General features: G+C 51.1%; 1 protein-coding gene across 1 annotated transcript; it reads left to right on the forward strand.

The window, feature by feature from the left end:
- Window positions 1-1278: 1278 nt before the first annotated feature.
- CUNH11orf24 (chromosome unknown C11orf24 homolog) lies at window positions 1279-11677 on the forward strand. Its single transcript, XM_055308866.1, has 4 exons — window positions 1279-1417; window positions 5045-5242; window positions 9238-9411; window positions 10168-11677. The coding sequence occupies exons 3-4, from the start codon at window positions 9336-9338 to the stop codon at window positions 11277-11279; spliced, it is 1188 nt and encodes a 395-aa protein (XP_055164841.1). The 5' UTR covers window positions 1279-1417; window positions 5045-5242; window positions 9238-9335; the 3' UTR covers window positions 11280-11677.
- Window positions 11678-23599: the final 11922 nt, after the last annotated feature.

Here is a 23599-nt window from a genome sequence, read left to right on the forward strand (position 1 = left end):
TGCTTTACTCTACAGAAGCAGCTATGCGATTCCCAGAGCTGTGCTCAACACTAGGTTCCAAGTGACCCCAATCCATTGAAAAGGTGCTAGATTCCTCTACAAGAGGGTGAGTTTCCCTGTATTCTGGACCATCTTGGCAAGATGGTTCCATTGCTGTCTGAAAATCATTTTCTACTCACATCTTAGACTGGGGGGTTCATAAATATTTTCTGTAAAGGCAGGCAGTAAATATTTCAGGTGTTGTGAGCCGTACAGCTTTTTTTTATTTTTTTTAAATTTTTTATTTATTTATGATAGTCACAGAGAGAGAGAGAGAGAGAGAGAGAGAGAGAGAGAGAGAGAGGCAGAGACACAGGCAGAGGGAGAAGCAGGCTCCGTGCACCGGGAGCCCGACGTGGGATTCGATCCCGGGTCTCCAGGATCGCGCCCTGGGCCAAAGGCAGGCGCCAAACCGCTGCGCCACCCAGGGATCCCTCTCAGTTGCTTTTCAAGGGCTCCCAGAACTCAGAGCAGGGAGGCGATCTTGGGTTTGCACACCGTGTTTTCCCCGCTCTGGTGTATGTAGTTCCTTAGCCCAAGACCCCAAGACGGGTTACACAATCGTCTGGAAATAAAGCCTTTTGTTTATTCCCAAGGGAGCATCCTTCACAGGCTTTCTTTGGACTTGGGGGGACCTGAGAGAGTTTTGCAGAGTGGGATTTAGTCACAAAACGAGTGATTTGCAAGCCTACTTCTAAGTCGAGTCCTATACGCTTTTTTTAATGCTCTATTTTGCCCCATTCTTATCCTGCGCCTTTCAATTACTAAACACTTTGAGTTTCAGCTTCTGCATCTATAACATGGGCACAAAGCGCCTAGCCTGCTGCCGCAGAATTGAATCAATGAACTTGCGCTGGGCACGTGGTTAGCGCTCAGAGCACGGTGACCGTACCCCGAGTCCTTATACTTGGGCCCCAGGGGCTGGACCAAGTGTGAGGGAGGAGAGCTGCACCGAGGGCCACCCCACCCGGGCACCCACAGCCCCGCTGCCCAGGCCGAGCGCCGCCACTTCCGCCGGACTCTCGTCCGAAAGCGCTACTCCGGGCCGCTTCCGGCCACGCGCGCGACGGGACCCGCCCCGCCCCGCGGTGGGCGGAGCCTGAGGGCGGCCACGCCCTCCGCTTCCGGCTCCCTTTCGGCCGTGCCTGGCCGCGCCTAGCCTCTGCGGGCTCGGGCCGGAGCTGCCCCGCCCTCCTGGGCCCGCCTCCCGTGACATCAGTTCCGGGGCGGGCCGGGCGGGGCCCGAGCTGGGGCGGCTGCCCTGAGCAGTCTGGCTCCGGTGCGCTGACTCCGCTGCCCGCCACGTCGCTGGGCCGGGCTGCGGGCACTTCCCCGCCGTCCCACGGCCGCCCGGCCGCCGCAGGCCTGCCGCGCCCGGGTAAGGGGCCCGCGCCGCCGGCCGGGGAGCTGTTGTCACGGCTGCCTGAACCGGCTTGCGAGCGAAAGAGGGAGGTAGGGGCACGGAGGCAGGAGGGGGACCGAGAAGAGATTAGTGGGGGCGCAGGTGCTAGACGAGGGGACCGGAGAGAGGAAGCCACGGAGGGGGTCAGTCGGGGCACGCATGGGGGACCGAGAGGCCGGAGGGAGGAGGAGGAGGAGGAGGAGGAGGAGGAGGAGGAGGAGGAGGAGGGCGGCTGCAGGGGAGACGCCCGGCTGGTTCGGCAGCGGAGGATGGGAGAGTCGGGACACTCCCATAGGCGCGGGGACCTGGAAGGTCTTCCCGGGGCAAGGTTGGGCCCCAGGAAGTGCTGCCCTGCAGGAAGGAGGTGGCCCTTTGGATGCCCCAGGCCTTCCCCAGGCCCTGCACCGGGGAGGGGGTTGTGCCTTTCCATCTGCCTGCCTCGCTCCCCCGTGTGAGCCTGGTCGAGTGCAGTTACCCATTGGCTGACAGGAGGAAGCGGCATCCACATGGTTTGCCATGAGACACAAACATCGTGCTTAGAAATCTGCCTCTACCAACGTGCAGCTATTTTTACCCCCTGGAGGGAGCATCTCTAAAAATTGCAATAAAATCGGTGAGGAAAGTAAAATACAGATTTTCCTCTTATATGCTGGACTTGCTTCACGGACAAAGGAGTGCCAGATTTGTCCACATTGCTAACAAAAACCAGCCTTCCATCAGCATTTAGCTGTGATACCAAAACTTAGAGAAACCAGGAAGCAAGTAGTGTAATTAAGATGATATCCGCTTCTCCAGGTTTCCATCTGCCACGTATACACATCCTTTAGACCACAGGGCAATGTCTGTATACACAAAACCGTGAACCTGTGTTCCTTGGGTTCTGCTGCCAAAGTTCAGCCAGGTGACGTGTCAGTATTAGGTATCTGTGGTTTGCCCTGCATCTGTTACTGCAGTTCCTGCTTCTTGGTCTGTAGAGCTTCTCCAGCTTGGAGTAGGGGCCCAGGCCATCCTGCTAGTGATTGAAATCCTGCTAGAGTGCCACAATGTGGGAGTAACACTTACAATCCTTTACCAAGCCTAAGGATTACTTGCATTGGATCTTAGGAACCCGTTTGGACCAGAAAAAGGAATCCAGCAATTTGGAGTCTGATTCCATGTGACTTGCACACAGCATTCAGCATTATAACAAGCAGGTTCATAAAAAAGAGGTTTTTTTAAAAAGATCAAGCCAAGGTTGGGAACACAAGAATTCAGAAATGGGCACCTGGGTGGCTCACTGGTTGAGCATCTCCCTTTGGCTCAGGTCATAATCCTGGGGTCCTGGGATCAAGTCCCACATCAGGTTCCCTTCAAGGAGCCTGCTTCTTCCCCCTCCCATGTCTATGCCTCTCTCTGTGTCTCTTATGAATAAGTAAATAAAATCTTTTTTTAAAAATTTCAGAAACAGGAAGTATTGGGAGGCATCACAAGATCATGGACCAAAATAGGATCAGGAAGTTGACACCTAGGGCCACAGTCTGGGAGTGTCTTTCTGATGGAGTGTCACCTGGCTCAAGGGTGCTACCTCCTCCCAGCAGAATTTGTGGGGAGCTGACTGCTGAAAAAGAGGGACTCCCAACACAAGCCTAACTCCTGTCTTTCTATCTGCAGGTCTTCCACTTCATAATAACTTAATTCTTTCTTGTTTATTCCCTCTTGCCCCAGGGTCTCTTTCCTTTCCATCCACTGTAGTCTGAAACCTTGGTGTACCCAGTCTCCCTGCACCCTAATAATGTGAGCCCCTCACTTAAGGCTCACTGAAGCCTTTGCGGGACAAACTATTATTTTAAATCTTTTTGAGGGTTTGCCATTGTGAGTCAACTCACAAAGATGAGTGCAGGTCCCCACACGTGAATCTTGACATTTAGAATATGCTTTTGGAAAGTGGAGGCAGGACCATTCCAGAGAGATGAAGCCATGGCCCAACTAGGGCCCATTCTGTAGTCTAAGGCGGCCAATTCCCATTTCTGTGGGAGTGATCACTAGTCCCACCGCCTGGGAGTGAATAGCAGTGATGGTATCCAGTAGAAGTTTCCTAAGAAACTTGTGGAGTTTCTTGACATAGTCTTAGAGAAATGCACCATGTATGCGTTCACCTTTGTGTTTCTAACTGTGTGTGCAATAGCACACACATGCATGTATACATATGTGGCGGTATGCGGGCATGTGTGTGCCTATACATGTGTGTAGCTGGATATGCATGCAGTTGTATGCACACATAAGTGTGACTGCACACAGGCATGTGTGTGCATGTGCATTGTGCATGTGTGCGGCTGTGTGTGCCCTTGTGGGTGTTTGTATGAGGGAGTGGGCCCATGGTGGTCCTCACACATCACCACCTACTAATATCTGTTACAGCAGGAGGTGATGAGCTATTTCTTAGTCTCCCGAGTTTACCTTAAATATTCATCAATGAGAGAATCGTGGACCAGAATATCTTTGCATTACAACTATCCTCCTGGTTCCTCTAAAGCTTTGGTTGGCTCTAGAAAAATACAACTCCTCGTATATAAATTATGGAGTTTCTCTAAATTATTAAAATCTCCATGTGAAACTGTATATATCCAGTGGGGTTATTTCTGTCCCTTTCTTCCCATAGTTCAAAATACTCAATTCATTGTTTTCTTTCATGAGCCTTTCAGAAATGTTTTCCAAAAGTGTTACATGCTTGTGTGAAAAAAAAATGCATTTGTTTGTTTGTTTATTTATTTATTTATTTAGAAGTAGAAGATGGAAATCACCAGTATATGTATTTTCCCCAGGCATAACCGTCATCATGTTCTTGTGTAAATCTCTCTAGACCCCTTAACAAATGTCTGTTTAAGTAAAAAGGATCATGGTGTGTATACTATTGTATGATCTGCTTTTTCAATCATTAATGATACATGCTGCACATCTTCCCATGTCAATAAATAGGAAGCTATATCTTTTTTTAAGATTTACTTTTAAGCAATCTCCACTCAATGCGGGGCTTAAACTCACAACCCCGGGATCAAGCGCCACACGCTCCCCTGAGTCAGCCAGGAAGTTGTATGTTTTTGAGCAGGTGCCATAATATTTGTTTCTTTTTTTTTAAGGTTTTACTTATTTATTCATGAGAGACACAGAGAGAGGCAGAGACACAGGCAGAGGGAGAAGCAGGCTCCATGCAGGAAGCCTGATGAGGGACTTGATCCCAGGACTCCAGGATCACGCCCTGACCTGAGCAGAAGGAAAACGCTCAACTGTGGAGCCACCCAGGCATCCCAGCCACCATAGTATTTGATATGTGGGTGGGACTGTATCCCTATGTAACCATTCCATTCTGTTTTGCTGTTATAAATAATGCTACGATTAACATCTTTTTAGACCTCCATCTTTAAACATCCATCCAGTTGCTTTCTTTGAAGAAATCCAGCAGTAGAAAGTGCTACATCAGAAGTCTTGACTTTGAAAGTTCTAATACACATTATCAGCTTCCCAGCATGATCATCTATTTAGTGCTGCTGTTTCAGTGCCTCCCTTCTCCCTGGAATTTTTCCCTAAGCTCTTCCTAAGAAGTATTTACTCTTTTTCAAATCCTAGATGCGTCTGTTCCCAGAGTGGAGCATCTGTCCATGTCCTACATCTGCCGCAAAGCATGCCATGGCCTGCGAGTGCTCCCCGAAGTTGCTCTCACCTCCTGCAAAGCCAGACCTCACCCAGAGAGCACACAGTGCCAAGCCCACAACTCTCCAAGGAAGAAAACGGCCCAGCCAGGGAGCATGCCCTGAGCAACTCCTGGTGAGTGTCTGCGGCCCTGCGTGTTAGCACAGTATCGGGATAGTGAGCCCAGAGAGGGCCACAAGAGGGCTTTGCTGCAGGTGGAAAAAAGAAAGAGCAAAGCCCAGAGGACTGAGCTTTCCCATAACCAGGAGGGGCCCATTCTGTGGCACTTCACTGTCTGAGGTTCTGCCTTCCGAGGTAGACCAGGAGTGTGGGCCACGAGCTGGGATGGACAGGCGGGGCTGGGAGCACGTGGTCCTCTAGGCCATCTTCTGTTCTCGTGACACAAATGCCAGACACCACGAGAGGTTTTCTCTTGCCCTCTTGTTGAGATCTTACAATGCCTGCAGGGTATGTTGGCCCTCACGGATGCCAGGGTTGGAGGAGGAACCGCCGAGCAGCAGTGGCCCAGGAGGAGACAGACAAGAGGCTGCCCAGACCACAAACAAGACAGTCTGTGTCTGTCCTGCATTCATGCAATCTATTCAGCACGGTGGATCGGTCCCCCTGTCCCTTAGCAGGATTATCAGCTTTCAAGTTCATCCAAGTGCTAGAGCTGGGTTGGCAAACTATGGCCTGTGGGCCTAATCCTTCCTGCTGCCTGTTTTTGTAAATAAAGTTTTATTGGGACACAGCCACACTCATTGTTTACAAATGGCCCACAGCCCTTTTGCACTGTAGCAGCAGACTTCAGTAGCTGAGACAAAGACCGCGTGGACCCCAGAAATCTAAAACATCTGCTGCCCTGCTCTTTACAGAAAAAATTTGCCAACCTTGCCCTGGAGATTTGTAGTAAGAGGGGTGTAGCAGAAGGCGCTAGGGCCTGGAGTACATTCAGGAAGCCTTAGTCACATCATCCCAGTACAGCGGACCCCAGATCCAGGCCTCACACACAGGGAGCATGCTGGGTTCAGCAGTGGTAGCATTTTAAATGCATTCAGTAGATGTGACTGGCCAAAGAAAGAGTCATTTAAATGCATTTATTATTTTTTTTCTTTATAAATGCATTTATTTACCGAAAGCCCAGCTGCATTGCCTCAGCTCATGGGGAAAGTATGGGTTCTTTGTCCCTGAAACCTTCCAGTTTCAATTCTTTCTTCTCATGGTATCGGCCTGTTTCTTCTCTCCCCACCCTCCCCCACTTGTTTCTGTCAGAACAAAGAATGCCTTTGCACTCTAGAGAACAGATGCAGATCTGTAGCCTGTAGGACTGAGTCCTCTAGACCTGTAAGCTACCAAGAGCCCTTACGGACAGTTTTGGATAGAATGTACAATTTGAGGCTAAAAAACAGCTAGGGACGCTTGCAAAGGTGTGAGAAGCATCAAAGAATGCACCAGCCTTCCAGAAGAGGTGGTGCTCCAGGGGTTTTTCCAGTCTTGGAATCACTTTACCACAATCTCCTCTGATCACAGGAGGCAGAAAGCCACCATGTGGCCACCCTCCATTCATCCCTTTCTGCTGCACAGGGGCTGCTTGGCGTAGCTCCCAGCAGGACTGGAAGCGCTTGTTGGGATGGACTGGTGGCTAAGCCTGGTGCTGGGTTGGAACCTTCAGGTATTCCACATGCCCAGTGGGACTGGGACCACTGGGAAGAGGTAGCAGGGCCAGATTTTGAAGGCTACCTTGGCTGTGTTAATGAGTTTGGGGGTTATCTTGGGATAGTATGGGATTTAAGCAGTGGAGACAAGGTCACCTTTGTGGGTTACAGGATCTTTCTGGAAGCTGTGTGGGGGCATGTGCATCAGGGCTGGGGTAGGGATGCTTGAAGGTGATTCGTTTGTGACTCAGGGCTCACGGGAAGACAGCGAGCCTGCCATAACCGCCAGGAGCTGGCCTAATCACAGGGCAGTGGACAGCCTCCATGCCAGGTGAAGAATTGATCGGGACATTTTCACTTAGTGTGACTTGATGGCCTTCCAAGATGTTCTGTGCAACCCAGGAACTTCATGGTGAGGGCCAGTGGAAAGACCAAAGGTCTTGGGGGTCTTCAGGCAGGACTGATTTTGGAGGTGTCTTCAGGAGCCCCAGACTCCTCGCCTGCCTTGCAGCTCCCAGCATGCCTGTGTTCTATATTCCCTGTGCCCAAATTGAGTGTTTAGTCCATGGGACCACCCATGACTGCATGTGACCGCGTCATAGCCTAGAGAGGACGTGGGCCATTCAGGCAGCTATGCGGGACTCAGGCGGGTAAGCAGGGCTGAGGACAGGTTCAGGGCACACCCAGGACCAGCAGGGAAGGAAGCAATGGGATGCTTGAGGCCAGTGGGCCCCTCTCCTCCCTGCTGCACCCCTGCAGTGAGGGACCCCAGCCTGCCAGCATACTGGAGGGCCCCAGGGTAAGAGTGGGGAGACTCTTGTGTACTCAGGAAGCCGGCTCTGGCTGGACCCAGTCCTCCTCCTGGTGAAGCTCAGCGTCATGGCATTTCTGGAAGTTTCTGCAACCAGCTGGGTGACTAGATCCTCACAACTACCTCTGTCTCTTGCAGTGGCACCCTCCTGGTCCAGTCCTGCAGCCTCCTGTGGCCCTGTCCCCTCCTGCCTGCATTACTACCCCTTCCACCTCCTTGCTGGGCTCCGCTCATGCCTGCCCCTCATCTGTCCCTCCTGCCCAAGCACCTTCTGTGCTAGTGACACACCTGCCTCAGGCCTGCAGGGGCTTCCCCCACACTTCCCAACTGCCTGGTGGTGGCCTGCCAATCTCTGATCTAATCCCAGGTCTCAGCCTCTGGCCCTGCCGCTGTCATCTACTCTCTCACTTGCCTCCCGCACCTCTTCCCCACCAAGTGGATCCCATCCCTTGTTTCAGAACATGGCTCATGTGTTGCTTTCCCAGGAAGCCTTCCCTGGCCACGCCCCTCCACCCACCAGAATTCAGTGCCCCCTCCGAGCCCCACAGCACCCTGTCCTTCCCCACCCACCTTTGGGGCCTCCACACAGAGGACCAGGCTCCCACTTACAGGTCAAGGCCTTCCCATGTGCCATGCCCTGCCTGCTTCCAGGCACTGAGTCACACCTGCTCTGTGCTTACAGCAGCGTGCAGTGACCTCTTTCTGTGTCTCCTACGGGATGGCAAGCTGCCTGGAGGAAGGAGTTGTGTGGCTTTCATCTTTTTGTTCTATTTGCACTGCTCAGCACATGAGCAGGGAATCAGGGAGTATTGGTTGAATGGAGGGGTGGATGGATGATGGATGGATAGATGGGTGGGTGGTGAATGGGTGGAGGGATGGGTGGGTGGGTGGTGAATGGATGAGTGAGTGGTAAATGGGTGGTGGATGGATGGGGTGAATGGATAGATGGATAGATGTTGGATAGGTGGATTGATGGGTGAGTGGATCATAGATGGGTGAATGGATGACACATGATGAATAGATGAATCTAGATCGATGGATCAATCGATCGATCAATAGATAAATGAATGCTTTCTCCCATGTGAGTCAGAGGATGCCTGGGTGGCTCATTCGGTGAAGCGTCTGCCTTCATCTCAGGTCATGATCCCAGGGTCCTGGGATCAAGTCCCACATTGGGTTCCCTGCTCCTCAGGGAGCCTGCCTATCCCTCTCCCTCTGCCTGCTGCTCCCCCTGCTTGTGCTCTCACTCTGTCTTTCTCTCTCTGTCAAATAAATTTTTAAAAAAAAAAAGGTGTGGTTGGCTATCAGAAGCTAGCTAGGTTGGGTGTACAGAAGTAGCTTGGTCCAGATATACATGATCTTGGCTGATCCTGATTACCAAAAGACCTTGACCTCTCTCTACTGCTTTTTCACACTAGGATCTCTGGGTAGGAAGGTCGGTCAAGGCATGCTTTAAACCCATCAAATGCAGGCACAGAGCAGATCACTAGACCACCATGGTTAAGACGTATCACACTTCCTGGGCGCCAGGCCTTGGTCTAAACACTCAGCTTGGTTTGCACCCTGGTCCTTGCTAGAACCCTCCATGACAGGTACCGTGCCATGCCCCATGTCCCAGGTGAGGCTGTGCATTACTGACCAGACACCTTCTTTCTTGACCACAGACCCTTCAGCCAAGCAGCAGGGAACCATTAGCAGCCTGAGGATTGGCCAGCTGGGAGCCTCAGGGACCGCCCAGCCTTGCTCCTGGCTCACCCAAAAGATGTGGACAGCCCTTGTGCTCGTTTGGATTTCCTTCTTGTCCTTATCTAACAGCCAAGTGCCAACTCAGGATTCAAGTAAGTGAGAAAGCTCTGTGACTGCTGGTCAGGCCCACAGTGGTCCCAAAGCACCCTGAGCCCAAGGGATATATACAAGCCTAGGCTGGTGAGTTGGGGGCCCCAGTGCTGCCTGGATGCTGCTCTGGGGAGGGTTGTTAGGCCATGCTTCTTGGGGGCCAGCTTGGGTAGAAAGCCCCCAGGGGACTGGGCCTTTGAGTCCTGAGAGGGTCACTTGCTTGGCCCTGCAAAATCTTTTCTATAAATCTGAGCTTCACTGGGGAATTCATCTGTTCATACATCAAATATTTCATTACACTCCTGCCGTGTGCCAGGCACTGTTCATCTCCAGAAATTCCTGCCACAAATCCTTTCGTAAAGCCAAGAATTCTTTTATGGTGTGAATATCTGGGCAATGATTTACTGCTTTGTAAACTTAGGTGTGTGTTTGATGGGTTTTGTTAATAGTGATTCACACCTCTACGGTGAGACTTTCACTGTTTTGGGAATCAGATCAAAGAGTGAAGCTCTCAAGCCTTCCAGGGGTTCAGAGGACGAGGAGTTTTTACATCCACTCTGCTGGGCAGCAGGCTTCATGTGCTCAGGGGGAAGATAAGAGGGAAGCGTGTTCACACATCACGTTTGTTCTCACCGAGGCAAGGGGAAAGCCACCCACGCCAGGCCAATAGGCCAGCAATTAAGATACTCTTTGAATCATCCACCTGCCCAGGACGAAAATTGATGGTATCTCTTTCTTCTCCCTTTTCTGACTTTAAGGGCACTTACTCCCCAACCAGACGGATAATCCAGCCAAGATAAATGCATCTGTAATGACAGTTATAAGCATCCTTAATGGAACGTCTAAAACAGTGACCGGGGTGACACCTTCTCCTGTCACCTTGGCTGCAGGGACTCCGGAGGCCAACCCCAGCTCTCCTGTGGTCATAGCAGGGAGAACACTCAGGACAGACACAGGGACAGAAGGTCCCCCTGACCCAGTCACCTCCAGCCTGCCCCTGCCATCTGCCCTGACGTCATCAGCATGGCAGACTCTATCCTCCAGCACTCTCATCAGCACATCCCCAATGCAGGTGCCAAGAATAGCATCTCTGACGACACCGGCCACTAGTGCTCAGACTGCCCCTGGGATGACACCAGGTGCCAATGGCCTGACAGGCACACAGGGCCCTTCCGAGCACATCCCTGGCAACTCCCCAGCCAGCCTGGCACCCTCCTTGAGTCCCCAAGCACTTAATGAGTCCATACAAGTCTCCATCATCCAGACGCCGACAGCCTGGCCTATGGATGGAACAGCAAGTGGGCCCGCATCCACCCTCTTCAACACAACCTCAGACCCCACCCGCATATCCATGGCTTCTGTGGCTTCTGTGTCCACCACCGCAGTGACCACCACCACGACACAAGCCCAGGAGCTGACTACCAGCACAGAGCCAGCACCTGCACCTCACACCAGCCCAACCCCCGAGGTGGAGGTCACGTCCCCCACGACACAGCCAAGCCCTGCTCCGTTGACCCGGGATGCCACAGGACCAGGCACACCCGGGACACCAGAACAGGTGCCACCCGAAACATCACCTGGTACTGCTTCCACCGCCCTGACACCCGGGAGTTCAGGGGGCTCTAAGATGCCAACCACAGACTCGTGCTCGCTTAGCACCCAAGGCCAGTACCTGGTGGTCACCACCAAGCCCCTTTCCCAGTCTCTAGTAAACAGAGGCTTCCTCCTGGCACTGCTCTTGCTCGGGGTGACTCTCTTCATCATAATTTTGGTTCTGTTTGCCCTACAAGCCTACGAGAGCTACAGGAAGAAGGAGTACACACAGGTAGACTATCTAATCAACGGGATGTACGCAGACTCAGAACTGTGAGGAGTCTGGGAGGCTGAGCCCACCTCTCCTTCCATTTTGCCTCTGAGACCAAACCCAGTGCTTCCAGATTCCTTTGGTGCAATTAGGAGCTATGCCGGATGCTTCAACACATTTACATGCTGTCAGACAAATTCCACGATCACTCGAGTTGCTGCTTTTTCATATTTATTTTTATAAACAGTCATGTTCATGGAGCAGGCAGCGATTCCCCTGTGGGCGGGACTGGCAGGGTCCCAAGGTGGATCCCGACCAGAATTAAAGCAATGACTGCTTTCCATTCAGCCCTGTGTCTCGGCCATTTGTGTAGGCCGAGTCCTGCCAACCCTTACGTCGTGATGAGCCTGCCTGGGACACGCATGATGGGGTTCGTGTTCATAAACACTTGCTGTAACCCCAGGCCCTGGGATCTGTTATGTTTGTGTCACTTTCTGGGGCTTCACTCTTTTTTTTTTTTTTTTAAGATTTTATTTATTCATAGAGACACAGAAAGGGCGGGGGGCAGAGACACAGGCAGAGGGAGAAGCAGGCTCCATGCAGGGAGCCTGACGTGGGACTCAATCCTGGGTCTCCAGGATCATGCCCTGGACTGAAGGCAGGAGCTAAACCACTGAGCGTCCCCGTGCTGCCCCTGGGGCTTCACTCTTATGCCCACACCTGCCCTGCCCTTGGTGAGGAGCGTGCCAGCCTCTGGGCACCCCTGGCACCACGTGCGGTTGGGGCCTTCCCACAGACATCCTTTTGCTGAATTGTTTAGTGGTGCATGCTTAGAGTCTGATCTGGGCACGAGAGAGCTGAAGCCAGCACGTTAACCACATGTGAGCTGTCCGGCATGGCGGGTCAGCCTGGACCTGCTCGGACTAGATTCTCAGTGAACCTGCATAGCTCACGCTGTGCACTCACCTCATGGAAACCCAATCAGCTCATGTGGCAGGACAGTCCTTACTAGCACCTTGCCCTGTGTCACCCTAGAACACAGAGGAGCCCCCAGCGTGAGGGCACCCAGGGCTCTCTCCTGCACAGGATGATGTTCCTGGGTTCCTGTGTTCCAAACAGCCCTCAGAGCCCGCACAGGGGGCCTGTCATGTGTGCGTCAGGTACTTAACTGTCCTGGCTACTCATACTTCACACGCTAACCCGCTTAACCTCCACCTTGACCCCAAGACAGAGGCATAGCCATCCCGACCCCACTGAGGCACAGAGGAGCAGGAGACATACTCACCCCCTGAGGGCCAGAATCAGGGTTAAACCCATTCTGGAATCCTCCCTCTTTACCGACTCCCCTGCCCAGGTGGAGCTTGGCCTGCAGCCTTACTCAGCCTACCTGCCCAAGGCAGTGAGAGCTGGTGGGCAACACATCAAGCTGAGTCCCCAGACCAAGTGTGCGGTGGCCAACTGCGTGACTTGGAGCAAGTGTGGAATGCTCTGGAACCCCACTTCTTCATCTGTGGAATGGAAAGACCTAGAATCACCTAGAAATCCCGTAGGAGCCAAGGGAGGAGAAACAGAGTAGGGAGCAGGGATCAGAACACCCACGTGGTCCTCACCTGCCTTCTAGCTCCACCAGGTTCCTGCAGCCTGTCTGTTCTGCCTCTCTGTCTGTGGTCTGTCCACCAGCCCCCTTTCCCCTCTCAGGCCTCTGCCTGTGTCTGAGCCATGCCATGTGTCCCGGCAGCTAGGCCTCAACCAGCTTGTGCCTCTGGTTTCTCCCTTCCCCAGAGGACACCATCGCACCTCGGAGCCCATCGCGTGCATGCTCATGGGTATTGGTGCTGGCTGTACCTGGAAGGTGCTTGTTCCAGCCCCTGCCTCGTCATTCTTGCTCCTGGCCGGAGCTGCCACGCATCTTGCATCACTGTGCCCTGACAGTTGCTCTGCATTTCAGGGGAGAGCATCATGCCCTTTCCTCTGCCAGCCAGCGCTGGCAGCCTGCACCGGGACCTGTCTGCGGAAGGCAGGTCTCATAGCCAGGCTGGTTGAGTCTCGTGAGAGCCAGAGACTCGGACCCATGTGAACCAGGGCTTGGAGGCTATCCCCACAAATTGGGTGCTTTGTTCCCTTCTGGGGAGGTGGGATGGGGGACAACCCACAGGGATGGCTTTCATCCTCAGCTTACGGCCAGGGGCCTCTGCCTGGCACCCCTATGTACAAGGAATGAGGGCACAGGACGTCAGGGCCTGCCTGCCTCCCTGCCCCAGCCAGAGACGTCCTGTCCTTTCATCCCCTGAGAATTGGTTGCAGTCTCCATCCCTCCCTCCTTGGGGGGTCATGTTCCCAACTATCTAGTCATCTTGGCTCCCTAGGTGGGCCACAGGTGCCTCAAGCCTTGGCGTCCATGGCCAAGCTCAGCATTGGGCCCCAGAGTGTCCTGGGCCCTTGGGGTTCTTCCTAAACCTACAGGCATTGCTGCTTACCTGAGCTAGAGACCCGTGCTTCAGCCCAGGGTCCTGTCAACCACCCACAGACTCTTTTCCTTTTTTAAGATTTTATTTTTAAGTAATCGCCACACCCAATGTAGAGCTCAGAGTCCCAACTTTGAGATCAGGAGTCACGTGCTCCACTGACTGAGCCAGCCATGGGCCCCTTCCCCATATTCTTGTGAACAGGCCCCTGCTGCTGCCCTGCCTGGGACCTTGCCACCAAGTGCCAGCCCCAACCCAGCCATCCTCCACCCTGTAGCCAGGGGCCCCTTGAAACACAAACATGAGCACACCTTTTCCAGTCAGTATTTCTTCCCAAGATAAAGGCGAAGCTGCTCTGTCTGGCATTCTAGATCAAGGCAAACTTGGCTAGTCCTGGCCAAGCAGAGCATGAGGGAAAGAGCCAGTCTACAGAGAGCTCACAGGAGGTGGAGACCATGCATGTCCAAGTCTGGGGGGTGCCGCAGGTTTGAGTCCCGAACTATCCCCCTGCCTTGGAGGCCTCCAGCCCACAGTGAGCAGGCATTCCTGGCCTGCTCAAAAGACCCATTCAGCATTAGCTCATCAGGTATTCATTGAGCACCCACTGTTTGCCAACCAGTTGGGAATTCAGAGACAAATCCACCTGCCCTACCCACAGGAACTCACCATGTGGTGAGTGAGATGTGACAAACACAAGGAGGGAGGCAAGAGGTGAGCACATGGAGGAGGTGCCTTACCCTCCTGGGAAGGTCAGGGAAGGCTGCTTGGCAGAGAGGACTCAGAGCCCCTCTCTTCCTTGCGTTTTGCTGTGGTGGCTGTGGCTGTGGCTGGTTCAGTGGCCAAAGCAGCACTGACGCAGAGGAGCAGGGTCCCTACTTGAGAGTCTAGATGGAAGGCCGAGGTGCAGTGAAAATCAGACTCGGGGCTCGGCCTTCAAACTTCCCTCCAGTGAGGAGACCAAGGTGTGGGAAGGCCGAGTGGCTGCCCAAAGCCACCCTCCAAGCAAGTGGCAGGACAGGATTCACTCTGGGAGCACAGGCAGCTGGGGCACCCAGGGACCCAGCCTATCTCCTCTGGGGGCAGCCACGTATCCCCAAGCCAGGGAGGTCCACGGGCTCCCCCTAGCGGCCAAGCCTCACTCCTTCATCCTGAGTGCTGGCACGCCCTGGGTGCTAGTCCTAGCACCACCCAGCACAGCACCCCAGCCTTCCCCTCGCTGCTCGGGGGTCTCCCTCCGTGCTAGCTCCCCTGGCACCGGGAAGCCCCCCCCCTGGGAACCCCACACTGAAGAGCTCTTGCCCCTGCATGCTCCCAGCTGGGGGTCTCTTCCTGTAGGACACACTGTTCTGGGTGGAATCCTGTCATTTGTGCCTGCGACCATCTCCCCCCAAAAGGAAGTCAGGATTTCGGGGAGAACGCAGTACCCTCCCGACCACAGCCCTGCACTTCTGTCCCAGAAGCAACCAGCGGGGTTGCAAGGAGCAAACCATTCATGTCCATGCTCGGCCACAATTTTTATATCTACATCTATGCTTCAAAATAAGAGAGACCAGTGTCTAGGCAGCACAGGCACTGATGATAGCTATCATCTCATTTAATAATCTCAGATTTCAGTCTTTCTGCTCCCCCACCCCCTCACACAAGTCATCCTCCAAGGCAGCCAGAATGATGATTTAAAAATACAACCCAGATCAGGATACCATCCACCCCGCCTAGGTCCCTCAAAGGCTTCTCACCATAGAAGGAAAAAAAAAAATCCAAATGTGAACTAAGGATGCACGTGGCCAGAGAGAAGCATTCGCGAAAAATCTGGAAAACGGGGATCCAGGCAGAAGGAGGAGGGGAGTAGTCAGTCTCTGGACAGAGAGACACTGGTGGGCATGGACAACTGAAGGGCAAGGGGGGGAGTGACAGACGGGGGGGCCGGGCTGGGAGGACATGGCCAGTGTGGGGCAAGGAAGAGGTGGAGGCCCAGGACTCTGCTCCGCAGATTAATGTCCTCTGATTTCAGGTTGAAGCATTATTTTGTTGCACTGAAGTCTTCACAGATGAAGTGGGTGCCCCTGGGGTTCACTTTTTTCTTTTTAAGTAGGTTCAATGCCTAAGAACGCGGGGCTTGAACTCATGAAGGAGATGAAGAGCTGCACGCTCCACCGGCTGACCCAGCCGGGCGCCCTGGGATTCACCTTGGCGTGAGTGGTGGGTGAGGGGGAAGATGCCACAAGACAGCATGTAGCTGCTGTGGACGACGGGTGGTGGGTGCAGCAGGGGCCACTACCTACTCCCTCTGTGTGCATGTCTGGAGAGTTCCATGATGAAAAGTTAAAAAGAAGAAGAGAAAGGAAGGGAGATGTAGAGCTGCCATTTTTAAAAAGATTTTATTTATTTATTTATGGGTGACACAGAGAGACGTAGGCAGAGGGAGGAGAAGCAGGCTCCATGCAGGGATCCCAAAGCAGGATTCGATCCCAGGACTCCAGGATCGCACCCTGAGCCAAAGGCAGACACAACCACTGAGCCACCCAGGTGTCCCTAGAGCTATCATTTAAATCTCTTAGGTAAATGATGGCTCTGGTTGTGATGTGGAGGGAGGCTGGGGGGCAGCGCATAAGAGCCAGTCAGTTGGGAGGCTGCTCAGTGTCCCAGGCCGTGGTGATGGGGACACGGCTTGGACTGGGGAGTGTCCCAGAGGGAGAGACGCACATGAACATGGGGATGTGTTTTGGAAGCTGAGTCAACAGGACGTCCAGTGTTTCTTTCCATACCGCCCCCGCCACACACACACACACACACACACACACACATACACACGCGCGCGCCTGCACACAGCAGAAGCCAGGATGGCCTCTCCATCTGGAGCTTGAGGATGGGATGTGGGGGAGGTCATTTCCAGGAGCTGGGGAGCAGGGCACCCCTATTCTCCGCACTTTGCACAGTGATTCATTGCTACAATCCTACGAGACAGAAGCATCCTTATCATCATCACCCCTAGCCCACAGAGGGGAAACTGAGGCCAGAGATTAGTGAGCCTACCCGATGTCCTACAGCAGGAGGGGGCAGAGCTGGGATTCACACCCTGGAGCCACACCCCAGCTTCTGTGCTTTACCTTGAGGCACCACTGCCTCCTGCCGGGAAGGTGCGGGGAGGTGGGCAGGGAACCCAGTCTGAGTCTGTGCTGAGGCTGGGATGTCTGTTAGGCCATCAGGAGGATGTGGGATACGGGTCTACAGGCCTGGAAGGCCCCCACGGGAGAGACGTCAGGAGCCATCAGCAGAGATGGGGTTCAGCGCCAGGAGGCCAGAGCAGGTGGTCTGAGGAGAGAGGGGAGGTGAGGCCGAGCAGAGGAGAGAGACGACCTGTCTTCTTCCACCAGGAGAGTGGGGCATCCTGGAATCCGAGAGAAGCCGCTGTTTCAGGGAGGAAGGGGAGCCACATCAGATGCTGCCATGGGCTGGGTCCATGGCAGGGAGTGGCTGCTTGTGTAAGCAAATGGCCTGGGGGAGGCAGCCTCAGAAAGTCCATGTGGAGGGTTAGGAAGGAAGACAGGTGAGCAAGGGGCAGTGACCTGGGGCAACAATCTGAAAAGGTTTGGTTAGACGTGGGGACGGGGAGGGGGCACAGGGCAGCAGGTAGAGGTGGAGAGGGGACCGAGAAGGGTATTATCAAATTTCAGTATAGTTAATGCCCAGTGTTGTGTTAGTTTCAGGTGTACAACCTAGTGATCCAACAACTCTGTGCATTACTCAGTGCTCATCATGATAAGTGCACTCTGTGTAATCTCAGTCCCCAAGAAGGACTTTTTTTTGAGAGAGAGAGACCATGCATGGATGAAGGGTGAGCAGAGGGAGAAGGAGAGTATTTTTTAATTTAAATTTAATTATTAACATATAGTGTATTATTAGTTTCAGAGGCAGAGTTCAGTGATTTATCGGTCTTATATAACACCCAGTACTCATCACATCATGTGCCCTCCTTCATGCCCGTCCTCCAGTTACCCCATCCCCCCACCTGTCTCCCCTCCGGCAGCCCTCAGTTTGTTTCCTATGATTAGGAGTCTCTTATGGTTTGACTCTCTCTCTCTGATTTCATCTTGTTTTGTTTTTCCCTCCCTTCCCCTATGCTTCTCTGTTTTGTTCCTTAAATTTTACATGAGTGAAATCATATGATAGTTGTCTTTCTCTGACTTATTTTGCTTAGCATAATATTCTCTAGTTCCATCCACATCATTGCAAATGGCAAGATTTCTTTCTTTTTTAAAAAATAATTTTATTTATTTGAGAGAGAGTGAATGAGCATAAGTAGGATGGGGAAGGGTAGAGGGAGAGGGAGAAGCAGACCCTCCACTAAGCAGGAGCCCAACACCAGGCTTGATCCCAGGACCCTGAGATCACGACCTGAGCTGAAGGTAGAGGCTCAACCAACTGAGCCACCCAGGTGCCCCAAGATTTCTTTTTTTGGTGGCTGAGTAAGAGAGAGAGAGAGAGAGAGAGAATCGATAGATTATATATATCTAATATATATAATATCTTCTTAATCCATTCATCTGTCATGGACATCTGGGCTCTTTCCATAGTTTGGTTATTGTGGACATTGCTGCTATAAACATTGGGGTGCAGGTGCCCCTTCAGATCACTATGTTTGTATCTTTGGGGTAAATACCTAGTAGTGCTATTACTGGATCAGAGGGTAGCTCTATTTTCAACTTTTTGAGGAGCCTCCATACTGTTTCCCAGAGTGGCTGCACCAGTTTGCTTCCCACCAATAGTGTAAGAGGGTTCCCCCTTTCTTTGCATCCTCGCCAACCTCTGCCATTTCCTGACTTGTTAACTCCAGCCATTCTGACTGGTGTGAGATGGTATCTCATTGCACTTTTGATTTGTATTTCCCTGGTGCTGAGTGATGTTGGGCATTTTTTCATGTGTCTGTTGGCCATCTGTATGTCTTCTTTGGAGAAATGTCTTTTCATCTCTTCTGCCCATTTCTTGATTGGATTATTTGTTTTTTGGGTGTTGAGTTTGAGAAGTTCTTTATAGATTTTGGATACTAGTCCTTTTTCTGATAAGACATTTGCAAATATCTTCTCCCATTCTGTCACTTGTCTTTTGGTTTTGTGATTGTTTCCTTTGCTGTGCAAAAGCTTTTTATCTTGATGAAGTCCCAATAGTTCATTTTTGCTTTTGTTTCCCTTGTCTTTGAAGATGTGTCTAGCAAGAAGTTGCTGTGGCCAAGGTCACAGATGTTGCTTGCTGCCTGTGTTCTTTTCTAGGATTTTGATGGATTCCTGTCTCACATTTCTGTCTTTCATCCATCTTAAGTCTACTTTTGTGTATGGTGTAAAAAAATGGTTCAGTTTCATTCTTCTGCATGTACCTGTCCAATTTTCCTGACACAATTTGTTGAAGAGACTTTTTTCCATTGGATATTCTTTCCTGCTTTGTCGAAGATTAGTTGGCCATAGAGTTGAAGGTCCATTTCTGGGCTCAACATGGAGCCCAACTTGGGGCTCGGTCTCATAACCCTGAGATCATTACCTGAGCTGAAATCGAGAGTCAGATGCCCAACCGACTAAGCCACCTAGCCACCCCCAAAGAAGGAAATTTCTAAAAACAGAGATCCTAGAGGTTCAAACAGTGCTTCACTGCCTCCCACACAGGAGGAGCAACTATTGTGCCCATTTCCAAATGGGAAAACTGAGGACAGAAGATTAGGTGACTTGCCCAAGGCCACATAGCTAAGAACTGAGCCAGGCTCTGAGTTCAGTCCATCTGGCTCCAAGTCACACATTCCCACTGCCAAATTGAGTAGAGCACCAGGTTTGCTCAGTTGGGGGTGCCACATCCTGTTGGCCAGTTATTATACTCAGTGAATAAGCTCGCTGTGCCCCGTAAGCAGGGTACACAGCGGGGGCTTGGCTCCACTTTGCCAGTGTTCAGGGCACTGCGTGATGGAAGCAGGTACAAAGGAATCCAGGTAGGTATAGAGGAAGCACAAAGGGACTCTAAGGGGTCGGCCCTGGGTCCTATAAATAGAAAAGCTTGAAAGAGGAGACCTCATGCCCACTTATGGTCTTTCTCCTGAACCTTTGGGAGACCCCCAGTGTGGCATCTTGGGAACCCCAGAGAACAAGTCCACTTTATGCCATAAGCCCTGAGCAGCTATTTGTCTCAGACAACCTTGGATTGCTAGCAACAGAAACCTTGGGACTTTCCAAAGTGAGGGGGATTTGTCACAAAGATAAAAGAGCCAAGACTCTGGGAGCTGTGCTGTGTGCTCCTCTCCGTTTCTTCTTCTCTCTGCACATCTCCACTCTCCCCTGGGCTGAGCACCTGCCTTTATAAGTCTTAGGGTCTGATCTCCCCAAGGGACTCTGGTTGTAACCTTGGCACCAACCATGGCCCATTTCAGCTGCATTGTCCAACTCCCAAGGTCATCCATTGTCTATCCACCACGGCCAGGAGGCTGTCCCTTGTGGGCTGTGGGTGCAGCCCAAATGTTATGAAAAGAGTGTGGACAGAGAAGAAAGGATGCCCACATCTTGGTGGGTTTCTGTTCCATGTGCCAGGCCCTGGGCTGAGCTCCAGGGCACAATGACTCAAGAGACGTGCTTCCTGCTCTCAAGGAGTTGAAGGCTTGTGGGGCATTCAGATGGTGGACAGTGAGGCGCAGACAAGAGTTACAAAAGAAACGGAGGGCCCCTAGGTCCTGCTTCAGAGCACAATTCATGTAGGCACTTTGCAGGGCAACTGACCATGGTATTAAAACACAGATGTAATCACATGCCCCTGTTTCTGCCCTACAGAAGCACAGGAGAGGCACAGATTAGAACACCATTGACCAGGGATCCCTGGGTGGCGCAGCAGTTTAGCGCCTGCCTTTGGCCCAGGGCGCGATCCTGGAGACCCGGGATCAAATCCCACGTTGGGCTCCCAGTGCATGGAGCCTGCTTCTCCCTCTTCCTATGTCTCTGCCTCTCTCTCTCTCTCTCTCTCTGTGTGACTATCATAAATAAATAAAAATTAAAAGAAAAAAAAAGAACACCGTTGACCACATTCTTTGTAAAGGCAAAAATGCAGATGCTCTAAATGGTCTTCAGTAGTATCACCAAATATGGATAGCAGTTTAAAAGAAAGAGCTAGAACGATCTGTGATAGAATTGGTAGTTTCCAGAGACATATTTTTGAGCAAGAAAGGAAAAGTTACCCAAGTTACAGTACAATACTGCTTGCATTTTCCAGTTACCTATCACAGTTTTTGTGAGTCAGGAATTGGGCCTGACTTAGCTGGGTCTTCTGCTTCAGGGTCTCACAGAGCTTTAATCAAGGAGTCGGCCAGAGCTGCATTCTCATCTGAAGCTCACCTGAGGAAGGAGCTCTTGCACGCTCACATGGTGTTGGCAGGAATCAGTTCCTTGCAAGGCTCAGACTGAGGGCCTGGGTTCCTTGCAGGTGGGGGGTGAGGCCTCCTGCACCTCCCTGCCACATGGCTTACTCCATAGGCAGCTAGAACTTGGCATCACATTCTTCAAAGCCAGCAAGGGGATCTCCAAGCAAGATAGACATAAAATATTTTTATATAATGTAAATCTTTTACACAACATAAAATTTACCATTTTAGCCAGTTAAAAGCATACAAGTTCAGGGGCATCAAGCACTTTCATGGTGTTGTGTAACTATCACCACTGTTTCCAGAACTTGTTCATCATCCCAAACAGAAACTCTGTACTCATTGAGCAACAACTCTCTACTCCCCTCCCCCAGCCTCTGGCAACCTCTACTCAACTCTCTTGTTTCTATAAACTATGCCTGAACCAGATACGGTGGAATCATAAGTAGAGCCACACACTACTGGTCCTTCAATTGCTGACTTTAGTTATTTGAGTGTTCTTTCTCTTTCTTTCTTTCTTTCTTTCTTTCTTTCTTTCTTTCTTTCTTTCTTTCTTTCTTTCTTCTTTCTTTCTTTGCCTTAGTTCATCTAGCCAAAGCTTTGTCAATTCTGTAGAGCTTTTCAAAGAACCTACTTTTGGTTTCACTGATTTTCTTGATTGTTCTTTCTCCTCCACTGTTTGCCTCTACACTAATCCTTACTATTTTCCTTCTTTCTGCTGGCTTTGGGCTTGGTCTGCTCTTCTTTTTCTAGTTCTTTAAGCTATATGGTTATGTTATTGATTTGAGATCTTTCTTCCTTTTTTATTTTTTTAAATTTTTATTTATTTGTGACAGTCACAGAGAGAGAGAGAGAGAGAGAGAGAGGCAGAGACACAGGCAGAGGGAGAAGCAGGCTCCATGCACCGGGAGCCCGACGTGGGATTCGATCCCGGGTCTCCAGGATCGCACCCTGGGCCAAAGACAGGCGCTAAACCGCTGCGCCACCCAGGGATCCCTTTCTTCCTTTTTTAATACAGACATTTACAGGTATGAATTACCCTTGTAATTACCCTGCTTTCTTTGCATCCTATAAGTTTTGGTGTGCTCTATCTTCATTTTCATCCATCTCAAGGTATCATCTGATTTCCCTTGAGATTGCATCTTTGACTAGTTGGTTCTTTAAGAGTTGGTTGTTTGATGGATTATTGGGACTTCATCAAGAGAAACAGCTTTTGCACAGCAAAGGAAGGAATCAATAAAATTAAAAGGCAGCCTATGGAATGGGAGAAGATATTTGCAAATGACATATATGATGAAGGGTTAGTATCCAAAATCCATAAAGAACTTACCAAACTCAACACCCAAAAAATAAATAATCCAGTTAGGAAATGGGCAGAAGACATGAATAGACATTTTTCAAAAGGAGACACCCAGATGGCTAACAGACACATGAAAAGATGCTTAACATCACTCATCATCAGGCAAATACAAATACAAAACCACTATGAGATATGACCTCACACCTGTCAGAAGGGATAAAATTATCAACTCAGGAAGCAACAGATGTTGGTGAGGCTGCAGATAAAGGAGAACCTTCCTACACTGTTGGTGGGAATGCAAACTGGTGCAGCCACTCTGGAAAACAGCAAGGAGGTTCCTCAAAAAGTTAAAATAGGGCAGCCCGGGTGGCTCAGCGGTTTAGCGCCACCTTCAGCCCAGGGTGTGATCCTGGAGACCCAAGATCAAGTCCCACGTCAGGCTCCCTGCATGGAGCCTGCTTCTCCCTCTGCCTGTGTCTCTGCCTTCCCTCTGTGTGTCTCTCATGAATAAATGGATAAAATCTTTAAAAAAAAAAGTTAAAAATAGAACTCCCCTGTAACACAGCAATTGCACTGCTAGGTATTTACCCAAAGGATACAAAAATAAAGATTTGAAGGGATATCTGCACCCTGATGTTTATAGCAGCATTATCAATAATAGCCAAACTAGGGCAGCTCCGGTGGCTCAGGGGTTTAACACCACCTTCAGCCCAGGGTGTGATCCTGGAGACCTGGAATCAAGTCCCACATCAGGCTCCCTGCGTGGAGCCTGCTTCTCCCTCTGCCTGTGTCTCTGCCTCTTTCTCTCTCTCTCTCTCTCTCTCTCTTTCTCTCATGAATAAATAAATAAAATCTTTAAAAAAATAATAGCCAAACTAAGAGAAGAGCCTAAGTGTCCATAATCTGATGAATGGATAAAGAAGACACCACACACACACACACACACACACACACAGGAATATTACTCAGCCATAAAAAGAAGGAAATCCTGCCAATGGCAGCAATGTGAATGGAGCTAGAGTGTATTATGCTAAACAAAATAAGTCAACCAGAGAAGGACAATTATCATATAATTTCACTCATATGTGGAATTTAAGAAACAAAACAGATGAACATATGGGAGGAGGAAAAAAGAGAGAGGGGGAAACAAACCATAAGTGAGTCTTAATGATAGAAAACACACTGAGGGTTGATGGCAGAAGGTAGGTAGGGGATGGACTAGATGTGTGATGGTATT

This window comes from Nyctereutes procyonoides, unplaced genomic scaffold (assembly GCF_905146905.1).
Source record: "Nyctereutes procyonoides isolate TBG_1078 unplaced genomic scaffold, NYPRO_anot_genome, whole genome shotgun sequence".
NCBI classification, from domain to species: Eukaryota; Metazoa; Chordata; class Mammalia; order Carnivora; family Canidae; genus Nyctereutes; species Nyctereutes procyonoides.